The sequence below is a fragment of the Anas platyrhynchos genome, chromosome 9 (genome assembly GCF_047663525.1).
Source record: "Anas platyrhynchos isolate ZD024472 breed Pekin duck chromosome 9, IASCAAS_PekinDuck_T2T, whole genome shotgun sequence".
NCBI lineage: Eukaryota > Metazoa > Chordata > Aves > Anseriformes > Anatidae > Anas > Anas platyrhynchos.
Window position 1 is genome coordinate 4,347,869 of NC_092595.1, and position 16,669 is coordinate 4,364,537.

Sequence of the window (16,669 nt, forward strand, 5' to 3'; positions counted from 1 at the left end):
CTGCTGGTGTCACACAGAAATGTCAAAACAATTAATCTGGAACGGTGACCTAAGACAAAAACCCTGGAAAGTTGCTCTTGTTGCTGTTGGCACAGAGGGAATGGAAGGTCAGTTATGGGAAGCCCAGCTCCTTGAGAAAGAGCTGCCAGCTCCACTTAGCTTTCTCTCTTGACCTCTCTCAAAATGGCATCTCTGCAGATAGGAAGTAGCCAAACAGCTGAGCTTCGTCTTCTCTGACACAGGCAAGGCAATTAATGAAGCCATCGCTTCAGAGAAAAATTTTGGCAACCCCTGATGTTCCCTCTCTAGGTTTGCTGTTTTCTTCAGTCTGCATTTCACCCCACTTTAATTACGTATTTATATATCTATATAATACATACATCTGTGTGTGTGTGAGCAGGATTATGAAAGCAGTAACTCTTCCCTAAGCACTTTTGGAGGCGAGGTTTTTGTTATCATCCAAGAGCTCCCCTGCTCCCGAGGCATACCAGGGCCCTTGCCGCAGGTCGGGCTCTTTCTCCTGGCAGCTTTGCAGTCAGCTCAGGTTCTCCGGAGCTGGGGATGTTTCTGGGCATGCCTGCCTGAGCAGAGGGCAGATTCTCTGTGATGTGGACTGTGAAATCGTTTGTGAGATGTACTGACCCATTGCCATCACCTTGAAAGTCTCGGCTCCGGGCCAAACGCCGCAGGCTTGAAGGAAGCTCACCGAGAGCCCCCACCTGCTGCTGCACTGGAATACAATTCAACACTGGGACTGCATTTCACCTGTTAAGTGCACATACATTGAAGCAAGTTCACCACTACGCAATGTCCCATTTTCAGACACAGATGAGTGAAAGCAAAGAAAGGGGGTACCTCGATATCCTTCTGTTCCCCATCCCAATGTATAGCCTCTGTAAGAGACCCAGGGGATGGCTCCGGTTAGTAGAGAGTCACTAACCTGAAGAATGACCAAATTTGCACTGGCTTCTCTCCCTGTCCTCCTACAGCACCAAAGAGGCAGCAGCAAACACTGCTGTATTGCAGGCAGAGAGGTGTCTTTGAGGATCCTCACTGTTTTCTGTTCTCCGTGATTCTTTCCAGATTGCCTGAAAATCACTTTGTTGGTATAATTGCTAAAATCCTACACTTTTTTTAAGAGAGCTGGCAATAATCTGCATAGCTTATCTAGAGGGAAGTTCACAGTACCTTCAAACTTGAATAGAGGCCATGCAATATTGTGTTTAGCCTAAGCATATCTCTGCATTTCAGCTTGTCCAAAATATCTAATGTCAATTAGGCAACTGGCCCTCTTCTTAATTGATTTTCCTATAATCCTGGAAGAACTTATTTTCATTCTCAAATGCTGTTTTATTTCTTCAGATAGTGAACACCGTGCAAATCTTTTAAAACTGCTAACATTAACTGCGGTGGAATTGTAATTGTTAATCTGTCCCCCAGATGTAATGCGTTAGGCTGAGTTTTTCAAAGCAGAGCCTGAAAGTGAATTATGCAGCGTTCAGTTTGGAGCTTTTTGAAGGAGGCCAACACATTGCATATTTTCTCCAGCTTTCTGGGGAATAAGGATTTGCAGGAAAACAGAGGACAGGGCCTCAAGAGGAGGCACTGAAGCTCGGAGCTTTCCCCTTCCTGGCTGTGGACGTCCCAGAGGACACGTGCCAGCCAGCAGTGCTAGACCAGTGTGTAAAGTGTCATCAAGCAGCGACTGTGGAGTTGCAGGCTTTGCAACTATCACAAGATATTACTTTCCTGTGCAGAATTTAGGCTTTCAACACCCTGACATTTTTCTAAAATAAGCTTTCACAAAAACAGCCCAGCTTAGCTGCACCCCAAGGAGAGCGCTTAATGATCTCGGTTTTAGGGCATTACCTGTATGCCTCAATTCTCCTTTTGCAAATAGTCAGAATTCCCATGTATCTAAAAATTCCCCGCTGATCCGTGGTCTGCTCCAGAATTAACCCGTCATCTGGTTTTGATTCCCCACTGCAGGATGCCCCGAGGGAAGCTTTGGCCCGAACTGCGAGCACAGCTGCCAGTGCCAGAACGGAGCCGTCTGCGACCACGTGAGCGGAGCCTGCACTTGTGGTGCTGGCTGGATGGGGACCTTCTGTGGAAAAGGTACTGCTGCTTGCACTGCACCCCTCCCTTACTATGCACATGGCTTGTTTCAGATCACCACAGAGCTGGTTTTCCAGTTTGCAGCAACTGATCTAAATAAACCATCGAACTTAATGGGAGCACGATGCTACTTTAGCACTGAGCACAAAGATGTTTGTCAGGCCTTAGATTTGCTTACTCCTAGTGCATCTCTGAAATGTTGGAGAGAAAAACATGGAGCTGTGCATCTTTCCATATGAACTCTTTAAGGACACACATCCTTTTAACTTCAATAAATCCACCAGATCCTCTTCTATCACTTGATAATTTTCTAGAGATGGAAATGATGGGCAGGATTTCTTAGATAAATTATTGTGAGTCAGTCTGTGGCATCATCTAGGGAGCCTGCTGCAGTGCTGTATCATTGTGCAGATCATAAAAAATAGGGCTTTGGATACAAAAGAACCAGCATGAAGTCAGACATTCTGAAAATTATTCGTCTAAATGACTGAAGATTTTATAAATGATGATCATTAAACCAAAGCCACAATTATTTTGTTTAGAAAGCAGCCTTATCAAGCAATTTATGGAGGCAGCATTAGACTCCGATAGAGGGAAATGGCACCACTCGCAGGCACCGACTGCCCTCTGATGGGCAGGAAGGTGCTGCACAGCCTTCCCAGTGATGTAGTGGAGGACCCAACTAGCTGCAGTTAAATAGGGCTTGGTATTTCCCTCGCCTTCTTAACAGGAATTATTGTACAAAATAAATATAATTTCCAAATCTCTCCTGCCACGTGTGCCTCATACTTTCTGGAATCGATGCCATGTGACTTTTTAAAAACTATTATTTAATCTCTGTTTTAATAAGATTTTATTATTATTATTATTTATGCACAAGGGAGTGTGCCCCAAGGCCACTGACAAATCAGCACAGTTCTTACACGTGCCCCAGTGCATGTCCTGTGACTCCTTTGCAATTTTTTAATAGTTTTGACATTGGGAGCTGACAAGCCAAACTGACTGACTTAACTTCATTCAATTGGAAATTAAGTCATTCTGTATGGGGGGTGTTTGCTAGCATTTGATGTACCAAAGACATGGATAATTTCTGCTGGACTCTAACAAATTTGTAACTGTACTGGAAAAGCAATACAGTTATGTGTTGTGTAAATCTGCATTTCAGCAGAAATCAAAATAAGGACAAAGAGGCTGAATATCCTGCTCCAAAGTAGGTGTGAGAAATAGGGGGAAACCAGGGTGATATCAATTGAAAAAAAAAAAAACAAACACAGTTTCAGCTTCCAGATCAGTCATGTTGGATGTTTTTATTTTTTTTTTAATTGCTGGAAGAAGATGGTGGGGGGGGGAAGGTAGAATTTTGTGTCTATCATTCATGACCCTTGGGCTGTCAGAAGTCCCTTTTTTCTGCATGTTTTCTCTCAAAAAGACGGGGTGTTTGCTCTGAGCTGACCTGTTTTACCTTTTCAAATAGAAAGTTTCATCTAGAATGGTTTGGTTGGTTCCAAAAAAAAATGAAGACGCAGGAAATGTGTGGGTGGCTTGCCCTTGGTAGAACTTTCTGGCACCTTTTCTCTGAGGAGCTGTAACACTTCTGTTTTTAGTGACTCGGAGACTGGCAGGGTTTCCTTCTGGCAGGGCTGTGCTTTTTGCTGTACTCTTGACAATCCTCCCACTTCGGCCAAGCTCTGCGCCTTTCAGGCATCTCATGTGAGAACATAACGCTGGAGAGCTGGAGCTGCTGAGTCGTCTTCGAGTGCCAACATACCACTGGTGCTTCATCCCGGGGCTAGGAAGGGCTTTTCCATCATCACAGAAACTGAAAATTTTGCAGCTTTCCAAGTTTAGAATCCTAGGAGAAGGTAAAACCTTACAGGCGTTAATAATGAAATGAGCCCTCGTTTCTTTATTTGCCATGAATTTCCATAATCTCTATTATTTTTCAGTATTGTTAGTGTAATCTTAGCCCTCGCAAGTCTCAGCGTTGGGCTTTCTCTTTATGGTGAAGTTAACCAGGCTTATCCAGCTTCCTCTGCCTCTGCGGATGCCCAGGGGCAGTTGTAGAAGCTCATGGAGGATTTATGGCACCGTGGGCAAGCGAGCCAGTGTTTGTAGCCTCGAGCAGTCGTGTTACCAGCTGACATGCTGAGGTATCTTATTCCCTGCCAAGGCAGCCAGCTCAAGTGAAAAGCATTGTCACACCTGAAAGTGCCGTGGTGTTTGGGGCAGGGACAACATTTCAGTCATATTTCAGTTTAACTGAATGAAGGCAAACCTTCCCATTGACTAGAACGGAGTGTTTAGGAGGTATGACACAAGACAAGGCCTTGTATGTGATTCACTCTTCTCTGAAAAGAGTATAAAGAGCAGGGACAGCATGGTGACTCAGAAGATATTTGCAATAATGTGATCAAATTGGCGTTTCCTTATGTTTCATCCCTACGTATATTGCCTGCCAGTAATACAGACAACCATAACCCAAAGCTACGTCATCATCCACCAGCATGGGACAGTTTCCAAGCCAACCAGTATTAGGAAATAGTGTTGCTCCAGGGGCTGTTGTGTGAGACCTTGCTGCGAATTCTTCAGGAATTGACAGAAATTCTGTGCCCTCAGCAGCAGGGTGCTGCGAAGAGGCCACACGCTCTTCAAAGTACTTCTGTCTGTCTGTCAGCATCTCATCTCTGCTTTGCTCAGGGCCAGCCTCACTCAGCTGTTCTTCATCTGGTCCAGCAGCATTCAATCACACTACTGCCTCTCCAGGAGTGGCTCGATCACATATAATATTGGGTAAGAATAAAGCTATAAAGCCACTCTCTGAAAGAAAATTAGGCCTTTCTGAAGGTGGTACGTGCCTGCTCTGTCTTTCAGCACTGCTCAGTCCTTTAGAAAAATGAATCTTTTGAACCCTGCAACACTTTAAAAAGAGCTGCAAAAAGAGCAAAACTGTTTTAGTTGCAAAGTAGTTAATTTGTATGTCAGAAGCTATTTGTACGTTAGTTAATACACCTTTTCACTGAAAACAATTCTTTCTTGTAATCAATTGCTAAATATATCAACGATGGCTTCAAATAAATGTAAGTATTGGACCTGCAGGAAGCCTGGGCTTCCATGGGCTCCTGGTGTCAGGCAGCCCAACAGTTCACCCCAACAAAAGCAGAAAGAATCAAGGTGTGACTGTGTTAGCCATGGGTGCTCTCAGCTTTGTTGCAAGCACTGTGTCCCACCAAGCAAGCCAGGTCTCCCTGCCTTGCACCAGGGTGCTCTGGTCTTGCTTGGGAAGGCAGCTGTTAGAGCTGATGTTGTTCTGAGACGTGCTCAGCATCTGCAGCTCCTGCTTTGAAGGTTATGATTGTCTTCATTGTGCTGTAGTTTTGTTTAGCTTCACTCCCTGCTCCTCTCTGGTATGTGTTGTACGACCCAAGGCACATGCCCAATTACAGCATCAGGCCAGCAGAAGAATTATCCAGTTCGCTGCTCCATCTGACAGAGCATCCCAGAATGCCACACAATTATCCCACAGAGCTGGAGGCAGCGGGATTTTTGGACTTGTCCTACAGTGTGTTAGGAACTGATGCATTAATAACAGTATGTCTAGCCCCTGTGAAGTGCAGCACTCAACGTTTGGATTTGGAATCAGCGCTGCTGCAGGACAGACTGCCTCTGCTTCTCTCTTGGGACCTCTGCAGTTGATCGTTGTCATAAGATAGCCCAGTAAGATTTCTGGTTTTGTAAGATAAAAGGGGACAAAAATGCTGTGCATGTCTAAGAATAACTGGCAATGCTCTGTAGTCCCTGTGTTAAACAAAGGAAAACTGTGTCAGCCTTTGAAGCTACCTGAGGTTAAATAGTAGATGTCCTTTCTTGTATGCTGTGGATCCACACTGCTGATCCATAATAAATAAGGACATAAAGATTGAAACCACATGCTGATGTTTCTTCCTTACAACTTGATAACAGCTCTCACCAGTTCGGACTGCGCAGAGGCTGCCCGGTGCTTTAAGGCTTTCCATCAGTGTCAGGTGCTTCTCCGTGTTTCTGAGACAGTACATGTTTGGAAAGTGGCGTAAGCCTGAAGTTGTTCCTATGCCAAAGAAGAAGCTGTTGTCTGGACAGGATGAAGAGAAGTTCAGCCTTTTGATTTTGAGTAAATGAGACAATCAGATGTAATCATGAGCTGAGCAGCAGCTCTGGAGAGTGAAGAAGCCAAAGCAGATGTTGCAGAGCATTACACTACCGACCTCCCTGTTTGAAGGTCCAGGTTTGCCTGTCTACAGATACAGACTCTTCCCCTCCTTGTAGCCAAAACAGGCAGCAATGCTTTCTGTTAGAGGGCTGAATTTATGTTGGTGGATGTAGCAGTAGGAATAGTCTTGAATAAAGAGTCTGTACTTGGAAAAAGAGACAGGGCAAGAAAAGAAACAGAAGAGTCCAATAAAGGGAGATGAATACGGATATCGGGTTTTTCTGACCTGCCAGAGTTGCAAAGTTGTGGGGAGTTCCTGGATAGTGTATGTTCTGATAACCATTTAAGGCTCCACTGGGAAACCAGTCATTCTGTATTCATGGTGCAAGAGTGAGAATTGGGTTTTAAATATTAGATTTTATTGAACAAGGAAGACAAAGCGCTAAGTTTTGTGGAATAACCGCTCATTTAATGAGCACCATCACTCCTGAGATTGAATGATTCAGGATTTCTGTGGAATGAATGACTTACACTCATGTGTCTACAGCTTTATTATCATTCAGGATACAATAATTATATATCTAATATAGGTATATGTATGTACATATGAGAACTTTGCTAAAAACTGTTGTTTCGCATTTTCAGCTTGTCCAGAAGGATTTTTTGGGCTTGACTGCCACCAGGTGTGCAACTGCAAGAACGCTGCGGGCTGCGACCACGTCCTGGGAACGTGCCGCTGCCTCCCTGGCTGGCTGGGAGAGACCTGCGAGCAGCGTACGTAGCGCACCCACCGCGGCCCCCGGCAGCCTGGCACGGGTCTCTGCTGGGAACGGAGGGTGACCCACCAGGGTATGATGGTAGCCGGGTCACGTTCCTCTCCAACAAAGCCTAAAAAGGAAACAATTTTTGGTAGCAGTGTAAATAATCAAGTTTTTTTTTTTTCCTTTTTGGCTGATGTTGGGACTTTTGAAATATTTTAAGCATCGGATTTTAAATAGCAGTGCTATATCTGACCGTGTGAGGAATCTCAGCTTTACATTTTTGTGAAGCATCAGGAGGTGAAGTGTCGTGTCTGTGTGCCTGGTGTATCTCATCTGGCTATCAATTATAAAGTGACAGATTACAAATGCACAACGTGGAAAAATTGGAGCAGGGACTGTTTTGTTATATGACCATGAGAAAATAGTTTTATAACTAATTCTTAGGAAAGTTATTTGCTTTGAAAAAAAAAAAGAAGTTGGCTTCCTGGATTTTCACGAGCATGGATTATCCCACACTCTTGGGGTTAGTAAGAGGACCAGTTTGTTCAGCAGCATACACAGAGCCAACTTTTGCTGTTAGTGAGAACTTATTTATGAGATTTCTTTAATCTATAGGTTGTAGATTTCTGCGGGAGAAAATTAATTTAACTTAGAGATGATGCCTGTATTGAAACAATCCAATTCTCCAGCCAGGTACTGTGATATACCCAGCCCTGCTGGAGGACTGCACTTGCTCTTGGCATCTTTCCCTCATTTGCCCTCCACCACCCAGCCTGTCTTCTGAAAGGGCTTCTCCAGTAAAGTCCCCTGCTCCTTTGATAGAGCCATCTGTCTCCTTGGCCCTTCCCGGCTCTCTGGGATGTCTTAGGGATGGGAAGCTCTGTTCTGACATATTTCATTAAATTCAATTAAGAAATGCAGCTCTTTCTCAATGGCCTTGTGCCCCCTTCTCACATGAGGAAGAAACTATTTATCCTCTCGCACCGCAGCTATTAGAGCCTTGTGCCAGGCTGATTTATTCCTCGTGCTGGTTAAGATGCCAAAGCCTCTGAGGCCGCCTCTGCCCGTAAGTAAAAGAGCAAGGTCAGCCAGCAGCACAGAAGGGCAAACTGCTCTTCCCTTGGCTACACGATGCATCTTCATTTTGACTTTGACTGCCTGGTAATGCCTTGTATACAGCACGTGCTAACAAATAGATGGCAGGGGCCCCTTTTCGGGTCGTCTGGTCACACACGGCTCTGGGGTGTTCTTGAGGGACTTGAGGACAGGGGAGAAGCTTGCAGGGAGCCTGATTTTTACAGCCACAGGCACAGTAAAGATCCCCTCAGAAACAAGAAGGGAGTCCCATGAAGGCCTAAGCCCTGGTCCATGCCTCCAGGAGCTGACCTCAGCTCCAGAGCTGCTCCGAGGATCACAGCCACAAGCTGGGTACCCTTGTCCCCGACTCCCCGTCCCTGCCCAGCATTTAATATTCACCCTACCCTTTCCTGGGGCTCGTCAGCTTCAGCAGCTGGAAGATCAGCATTTGTTTTCCAGTAATCAGATTGCAGGCAACGTGCTGGAGGATATTGAGGAATAATTTTGACATCATGGGATTTGAATTGATCCTAAGCTGGCCATGCAGTGCATTTTATACGCTGCTATCTAATTACAGGAGATACAGACAGTAATGCCTTTTGTTAAAGCTGCCTAACACTTTCCATTACAAGACCGTGCTTTACAGTTGCTTGTAAATGAGTTATAATAATTTTCTATCTAATTATGGGAGATATGGACAGTAATGCCTTTTGTTAAAGCTGCCTAACGCTTTCCATTACAAAACTGTGTTTTACAGTTGCTTGTAAATGAGTTATAATCATTTGGGATGAAATCTGCCAAGCAAGCTCTGCCTCAGCTTATGGTTGTATTTGGCAATTTTATTTAATTTTGTTATTTTTAAAATTTTTAAGCGTCCACCTAAGGTATTTCAGGTTTCCAAGAAGTTTTAGGTGTACTGCTGGTGCTTAAGAATTGAGCTGTTTTGTTCACTGTCATGATGCTGCAAAGATTTAGAAGTGATAACTTGATATTTGGCATGAAGATATAAGGCACTAAAAATGCCTCTTTCTGAAGCAGCTGGGGCTCCCCAGGACCTCCACAGAAGCTGTTCCTTGTGATAAAAAGAGACCACGTTGTTTTTTAAGATAAATGAGTACAGAAAGATTGGCTCTTCCAGAGTCTCTGCTCAGGGGCACTGATAACCAGAGTTTTGACATTTCATAGTGTGTGAGCACTTGACTTTGCAAATTTCCTGTTCTTTAAAAGCAGCAGCTTCATTTTGGGAAGCATAATCTGTGGAAACGGCATGAAATCCAATCTTCTGGGCACCCTATTGAGTCGTAGCGCACATCTTTACCCTGTGCTCCCCTACACTTTTGATAGATGTTGACTTCCAGTCTGAATGTTTTGGCCTCCAGTTTCATGTGCTCCTGACGCTGCATGTAAAAACAGATTTTAAAGACATCAAGTGAATAATTCCCCCTTTTACAGAGGAAAGGCGCTGAGAGAAAAAAATTGAAGCAGGAAGAAGTGTAATAATTTAAACCTCGCTGTTGCTCCTTTCCTTTGCACTCGTCATAAAGAAAGGAGAAAAAGCCCCAGGGATATTTGTACACTCGGTTGAGGAACTTTGTACAACAACTGCAATATTCCACTTATCTTACTCTTTAGAAAAGTAGTTTGATAATTAGGTTTGTCCTACAGAGAAGCTAAAAAAGTTTGTGTGCACCCAGTGGAATAATTAAAGTTTTCCTCTCCAGAAATTTCTGCTTTCTTACTAGGATTTTCACTAGAAAACTCTTCTGTCTTAGTAAGTAGAGCAAGAGCTTTGCACACATATTCCAAAAACCTCCCACAAACCACTGGTAACCAGTCAGAGGACCTGGTTGTGAGCTGGTTTTTCCTTTGGCATGGTTATGATACAGTTCTGGTCTGTATTGTGGAAATATTGAGTTCTGCTCCCAAAACTGAGCCAGAGCTCTGTAAGATGGGCTGAACCCGTCAACTTGAACTTGGCAATCAAGCCTCATTTGCAGAACAAACTTGAACTGTGATGGGACTGTGCTCCTGCACTTTCTTGTGGTTTTAATGTGGATGGGGTCCAGGCGATGAAAAAAAAATTAACATTGTTGAGAAGTCCTAGGAGGAATAGTGTCTGTGAGAACCATGTCGGGAAGCTGGAAGTCTTCAGATGGGAAGAAAAGGGCTGTGAATGGTCAGAGAGTCAACCAGACTCATCCCTGAGGTCGGGATGATTTCACTCCTCCCTTCTGCCCCCTGGGATGTGTCCTCCTGCAGCACTACATCGAGTTCTGCAAGCTGACACCCTCAGAGGCGGAGAGGTTCTGTGGAAAGTGATAGTTTGGGTCAGATCCTGGAAGATGTCACATTCAGCGCGTGAAGGACACTTTTCTGGATGGCGGATCAGAGCTGTTCTAGCCTCTCCAGTGCATGCCAGCAGTGCTGCAGGGATGAGAGGCTCTGACAGCTTCGTGCAAGTGAATGAGAGCCTCTGTAATGCAGACCCAGAACCGTGCAACGAGGCTATCCAACTTCAGCGACTCGCTTTGTATTCTGTGGATGATATTCCAAGAAAACAGAGTAGCAAGGCTGTCAGTTTTCCCCCATTTAAAGCTATCCAAATCTCCAGTGCACTGGAGACCAGAAAAATTTTATCATTGCCATTCTTCATGGGCGGCAGCACCAGCAGCACTGAAACGGAGCTGCAGCGAGTGTATATTTGTGAGATGGTTGTGTTAAGTTTTCACCTGGGAGCCAGCTGCTTAGCTGAATGTGTTGAAAATATCACTCCTCTCTGACCAAAGAATGAGGCTCTGGGTGAGCTGATGCATCCAACTGTGAAAAATGAACAATGAAAACAATGAAGTTGTCAGTTCTCTTACCAGGATGCAAATAAATATCCGGGCTGTCAGGCTGGCGGTTCTGCTGGACCATTAGTTCAGCACAAAGACATTCTGCAGGGCAGGGGGATGACAGCTGATCCATCACCAGAGAGATCCTACTCTCTGATAAAAGCCTCCTCAGAACGTGCTATGATACATATATTTAAGCCACGTTATTTAGTGTCAGGCATGGTTAATGTATGGACTTAGGCACCCTTAAGATGTGAGAAGAGTCCCATCAGCAGCCAATTTCCAGCTGATCTCCCCGGCATCGGGGTCTGTCTCAGGGTTTCTCTGCACGATGCCTCCTCTGGTGTGCTCTGATTGCTTCTGGGGCTTCTCTCGTTGCAGCCTGCCAGCGGGACAGGTACGGGCAAGGCTGCTCTCACACCTGCGACTGTCACAACGGAGCGCTCTGTGATCATGTCACTGGGACGTGTGCCTGTACCCCCGGATGGAAAGGAGCCACCTGCCAAGAAGGTACAGGGATTTCACTCTCCTATTGAAAAATTATAGAAGGGCAAAATGAAATTTCTTATCAGGGCTTCACTGCTTTGTGAATCACCAGCTCAGGGCACTGTTGTTACCAGTTTTGTACCCACACAATAGTGCAGTCTGGTCCATTAGCACAACCTGTGAACCACATCACGGGCACACGTTTTGGGAGCTTGGTGGTGATGAGGCAGAGGGGGCTGAAGCAGAGCCTGGAAGGGGAGCTGATCTCCAGCTGATCTGTGAGAGAGCTGATCTTGAAGGCTGGCTGGTTGAGGGAGGAAAGGTCCATAAAACCTCCATTTATGCCATTGAAACACAGTTCTGTTTCTTTTCTGTGTTCCGCTTTATTGCCCCATGTGTTTGACTGATTCACATCATTGCCGTGCGTTGTTCCAGCCACAGGCTAAATCCAGAACATGCGAAAGGCATTGGGAGCTCCAGCCTTGGCACCTACCCCAGTGTGTGTGACTCAAACACAAGCCCAGCTCCAAGCAGTCCTAAGGAAGGAGGCTGGCAAAGAACGGCTGCACTGAGGCTTGTGTTGCACATCCTCTTCTGCTGGAGCCAAAATTAAAGGGAAAGCTGTCCTTCCCTGTTGCAACAGGGTCCTGTCTGTGTGCCTCCCTCTCAGGGTGCCTTGTGCTGTAAGCAGTGCCACACAGCAGGGATGGCCAGAGCGTGACACACGTATGGCTGCAGGTGCATGTGGGGAGCTAGGATTTAGGACAACCACCAGCTCAGTGCAACGAGAGGAGGACGTTGGGTACAGGGGATGAAAGCTAGCTGGGGTGAGGGGTCCACCTTTAAAACCTAATGTGAAGAGGACGTTTCATGAAGGGATACAAAGCTGGGAAGACACCAAACTCTTCATGATCACGTGTAAAATACGCTTTAAAATTTCCTGGTTTGCCTAAAGGCCTCAAACACGAAACCGAAGCACAAGTAAAAAAAGCTATTGCCAAGTATGGAGACGTTGCCAAACATACCCTTTTTCTTTAATGATGCATTTGGAGATTTCTGTACTTTTCTTTTCCCTTTGGAAGTAAGGAGGTAGAATAAGTGAGTGAGGATGGCTGAGCCACCCTCCTGTGACTGTGCTTTGGCAGAGGGAGAACTTGCTCCTGTTAACGTCTTAAAAAGGTGCCATTCTGCCAGAAATCTCTATATTTTGTGCCAAAAAAATAGGTTCTACCCATAGGCTCCAGTTGTGATGGGAATCAGCGAACTTGCTTAACTTAAAATTAGGTAAACTGTAAAATGTTATCAGCCCGCTGTGGATAGCGAAGTCAATTGCTCATTAGAAAAGTAATTGTGATTTTAAGAGCACAGTACAAATTGATGCCGAAAGCTGCAAATCGATATCTCCATTTCTTGGTGCTGAGGAAGCCGCTGGGAACCAAGATTTGTTTTTCGTAGGTGTGAACAGAAAATCTCAAGGTTGTTTGGCGAATTGAGGTTAACTCACTTCATCAGCTGCCTTTTCATGTATTTTGTTCCGAGAGCAGTTTTACTGATGTAATTCCTTGCAAGTCATGCACCCTGTTTGTACTCTGTTGTACCTCCTCCTACCTACACAACCACTGGGGCTACGGAGGGTGTAAGCTGGGGGAAGTTTGCGTTCAGCCTGTGTGTGCCTGCACTTCTTAATTCAAGGCTGTTGCTGTTTAACTCCTCTTTGCAGCCTGTCCTCCTGGGTGGTACGGTGCCAACTGCCTGCAGCGCTGCCTCTGCCACAGCCAGGCTACGTGCGACCGCGTGACGGGCGAGTGCTGGTGTCCCAAGGGCTGGACAGGAGCAGCCTGTGAGCTTGGTGAGTCTCCTCATGTTTCTAGCACTCCTGCACCTCGTGCCATTGTCCTGGCCCTTGTCACTCTGCTGTCTCGTTCCAGAGTGTGAGGACGGGAGATACGGAGAGGGCTGTGGGCAGAACTGCAGCTGCCACCACGGGGCTTGTGACCGGCTCTCAGGGAAATGCATCTGCCACGCCGGCTGGATGGGGGAGCGCTGCGATGCTGGTGAGGGCAGTTCCTTCTTTAGAGGCTTTTTTTTGGCACGCGCTTCTGCAATCAGCTGTTTCTGCTGCAGTATGGAGGCTGTTTCTATTTTGTGTCTTAATTTTCCACTATTCTGTAGGCAAGTAAGAAACAGTGCAGGTATGAGAGCTCACCAGGTGTCCATGAGCCCTGGAGGCTGGTCTCTGCTCAACCCAAACACATGCCATGCTCCAAATCATTTTATGTCCTTCTAGTCGTGTTCCCCGACTGCTAAGAAAACAGAGGTATTTCTTGGCCTTACAGCTCCAAGGAAGAACACATGGAAGGAATTGCCTTGCAAGCAGAGTTTGCCAGATCAGCCACACGCTGCTGCATCTGTGTGTCATTGAGGGCAGCTCAGCACATCAGGCTGTAAAGGTTCAAGTTGCACCTACCTCACATGTCCCATTATAGTCCAAATTGCCCAAATTTGACATAGCTGTCTGGCATGTTTAGATCGATGTAAATCCCTTAAATAGCAACCTCCTAAGCACTAGGTGTCAGATGAATGATATGTGCCTTCAGTTCATCACACTGGCTTGCTGTGACTTTTGCAAGCCACAAGCTCTTTTGTGACTCATCATGAACTGCTGAGGACTCCTGAAGCCTTGGCCACCAAGGAGACCTGTAAAGCCCTTCCATTTCTTCAGGCCTCACTTTCTCTTTGATCACTTTGTAGAGACTCATGAGGTGGAAAGCAGCACAGGGACACTGTTCTCACTGTCCTGACGGCTGTCCGTCAGGCTGTGCACATAACTGCAAAAGTAAACGGAGTCGCCATCTCTAAAGAGACCATCTGGATTTGTACTCTAGACTAGGAGCAAGTCTTTACAAGCTTTCTTATGTGGACTCATTAATAGCCAGTGATAAATGCTTTTAATATTTTTAACATATTTTACTTCAATTACATATTCTGGGCATGCAGTCCCCTAATTCACACCACCATGTGCAAGAAGAACAATACTGGCACGTTCGCCAGCGAGCAGTGCTTTCCGTGCAGCAGCACAAGCTGTTGCTCTCTGTCTGCTTCTCCTCGCAGTCTGTCCCCCTGGATTTTTTGGCGAGCGGTGCGAGGAGCAATGTGACTGCGTACACAGCGTGTCCTGCCACCACCAGACGGGAGCGTGTCGCTGCAAAAAGGGGTGGCGAGGGAGGCACTGTGACAAACGTGAGTGGCTGCGGGGCCTTCAGTGAGCAAAGCTCGGGCTGGTGTGGGTGTTCCTCCCTGATCCCGGTAGGTGGCCGGATCCTTTCACTCTGGGTCGGTTCTGAAGTGCTCACAGGGATGTGTGCAGTGTGTCTGTCCGAGGGGGTAGCTCTGTGCTGTCCTGCCCGGTTACTAATGGTGTCACCCTTGCAGCTTGCTTGCCTGGTCACTACGGCATGGGCTGTGCCCAGCGGTGCCGGTGCCCTGCCGGCACCCCCTGCCACCACCTGACGGGCAAGTGCGGCTGTCCTCCGGGATTCACCGGCTTCAGCTGTGAGAGAAGTAAGTTGTAAGGCCTGAAACTGCAAAAAAATACTACAGGGGATCAATTAATTTCTTAAGTAAAAAGCTGATGATACAGTTAGTGGCTGAGGTAGGAGAAAACAACCTCACGGCAGTGGACATGGGTTGGGGTGCGGCGTACAGCTGCCCCCCTACGCTGTGTATCACTCAGCCAAATGATTTGGCTGGTTCTCACCCCTGTGCTCAGCCCGGTTTAGGCAGATGAGATTTGTGCTCTTGATGTTTCCAGCCCTCAGGCTGGCAGAAAGCAACTGTGGACTGAACTGGATAAAAACAGGGTCAGGAGGTGCCGCGGGTAAAGCAGCAGCTCTGCTTTCTGTTGGCCTGGTCCATGTGAGAGACCTTCTGTTCCTGCCCATCAGAGCTCATGGAAATGTCATTATCTAGTTTTTCTTCAGTGTTGAATTTGGCTGTGTGGAGCTGTCTCTGAACGTAGGCTTTTTTCTGTGACCCTGGCTGCATAGCCTTGACTTGGTTCCTCCTCACAACATTTTGCCTGAGCACTGCTTCAATCAAATAAGAGCAACACTCAAAAAGAGTTGACATTGGGGTCCTCCACTAAAGGATTAAATTCTTCCCCCAAACCACTGTAACTTAATAGACGTGGCAGTGAGAAACCACCAGGCCTGACCCTGGCTAAGCCGGGGCTGAAAGATGTCAACGGTGCTCAGCTGCTGCTGGCACCACTCAAGGCAAAATCAGGATTTGGGATAGTTGAATATTGCTCGTCCTCCCAGTAAGAGTTGCTGGACGACCTATAGCCACCGGCAGTGCTCCTGCCACCTTCTGCTGTCTCTCCCATCCCCTCATGTCCTCTCTGCAAGGTGGTCTGCACCTAGCCCAAGGCCTCCTCCTCAGGGATGGCCCAGCTCGGCCTGTGCTCAGAGCTGCCGGCCATGGCTGGCACCGCTCTACCTCATACATCCTCTGAGGCTGGTCCGAGCTACGGCAATCGTGCAGTGAGCAGCCGTGTAGGAATTAGACAGGGAAAGTTCACAAAACGCAGACGATGTGTCTGTCAGCGGGTGAAATGAAACCTGTAAAAATGTTTGTGCCAAAGCAGCTTTGCAAGTTTAAACTCCCTGCAAAAGGTAGAATGTCTTTATCCATATGCCTGGTCCCTGGTGAGTTATACTGTTATTTTAGTCAATTTTACCTGACATTTCCCTATGATTTTCTCTAGTGACAAGAAAATTGTATCTGGCCCTTGACAGTTGGGCACAAATTGACTGAACGAAACAAAATCAAGCAGTGAAGTAACCCCCAAGTAAATGCAATAAATCCAAAGTCCCGGAGGATGGCATAGTTCTGTAGGCAGGGGTTTTATTTAATAAATTTGAGCTTGCTCTTTGTTTGAGTGCTATATTTACCAAGACAAATTTAATTTATTGGTTTACATTTCCTCTTCCCCAAGCCTGTCCACCAAGCACGTATGGCAAGAACTGTAACCAAGGCTGTCAGTGCTCCGCCGAGGAGGATTGTCACCCGGTCACCGGTGACTGTGCGTGCCGCCCCGGGTACCACGGGGCCCGCTGCGACCGCCGTGAGTATCACCCCGGGATGCCCATCTTCTGGGGGAGGACCAAGACATGCAGAGACATTGAATTCATCTTTGTCACTACCTT

General features: G+C 46.5%; 1 protein-coding gene across 5 annotated transcripts in view; it reads left to right on the plus strand.

Annotated features, from left to right (window-relative positions):
• LOC101795342 (uncharacterized) overlaps positions 1 to 16,669 on the plus strand; it is a 191,852-nt gene that overhangs the window by 156,256 nt on the left and 18,927 nt on the right. For all 5 annotated transcript variants that reach the window (XR_005267893.2, XM_072042412.1, XM_072042410.1 and 2 more), the window contains 8 exons: positions 1,990 to 2,118; positions 6,950 to 7,078; positions 11,358 to 11,486; positions 13,183 to 13,311; positions 13,391 to 13,516; positions 14,574 to 14,702; positions 14,895 to 15,023; positions 16,459 to 16,587. Coding sequence is in view for 4 of the 5 variants with exons in the window: in XM_072042412.1 (XP_071898513.1) it covers positions 1,990 to 2,118; positions 6,950 to 7,078; positions 11,358 to 11,486; positions 13,183 to 13,311; positions 13,391 to 13,516; positions 14,574 to 14,702; positions 14,895 to 15,023; positions 16,459 to 16,587 (1,029 nt within the window). In the remaining variant the exon portion in view is untranslated. The remainder of the gene's footprint in view (positions 1 to 1,989; positions 2,119 to 6,949; positions 7,079 to 11,357; positions 11,487 to 13,182; positions 13,312 to 13,390; positions 13,517 to 14,573; positions 14,703 to 14,894; positions 15,024 to 16,458; positions 16,588 to 16,669) is intronic.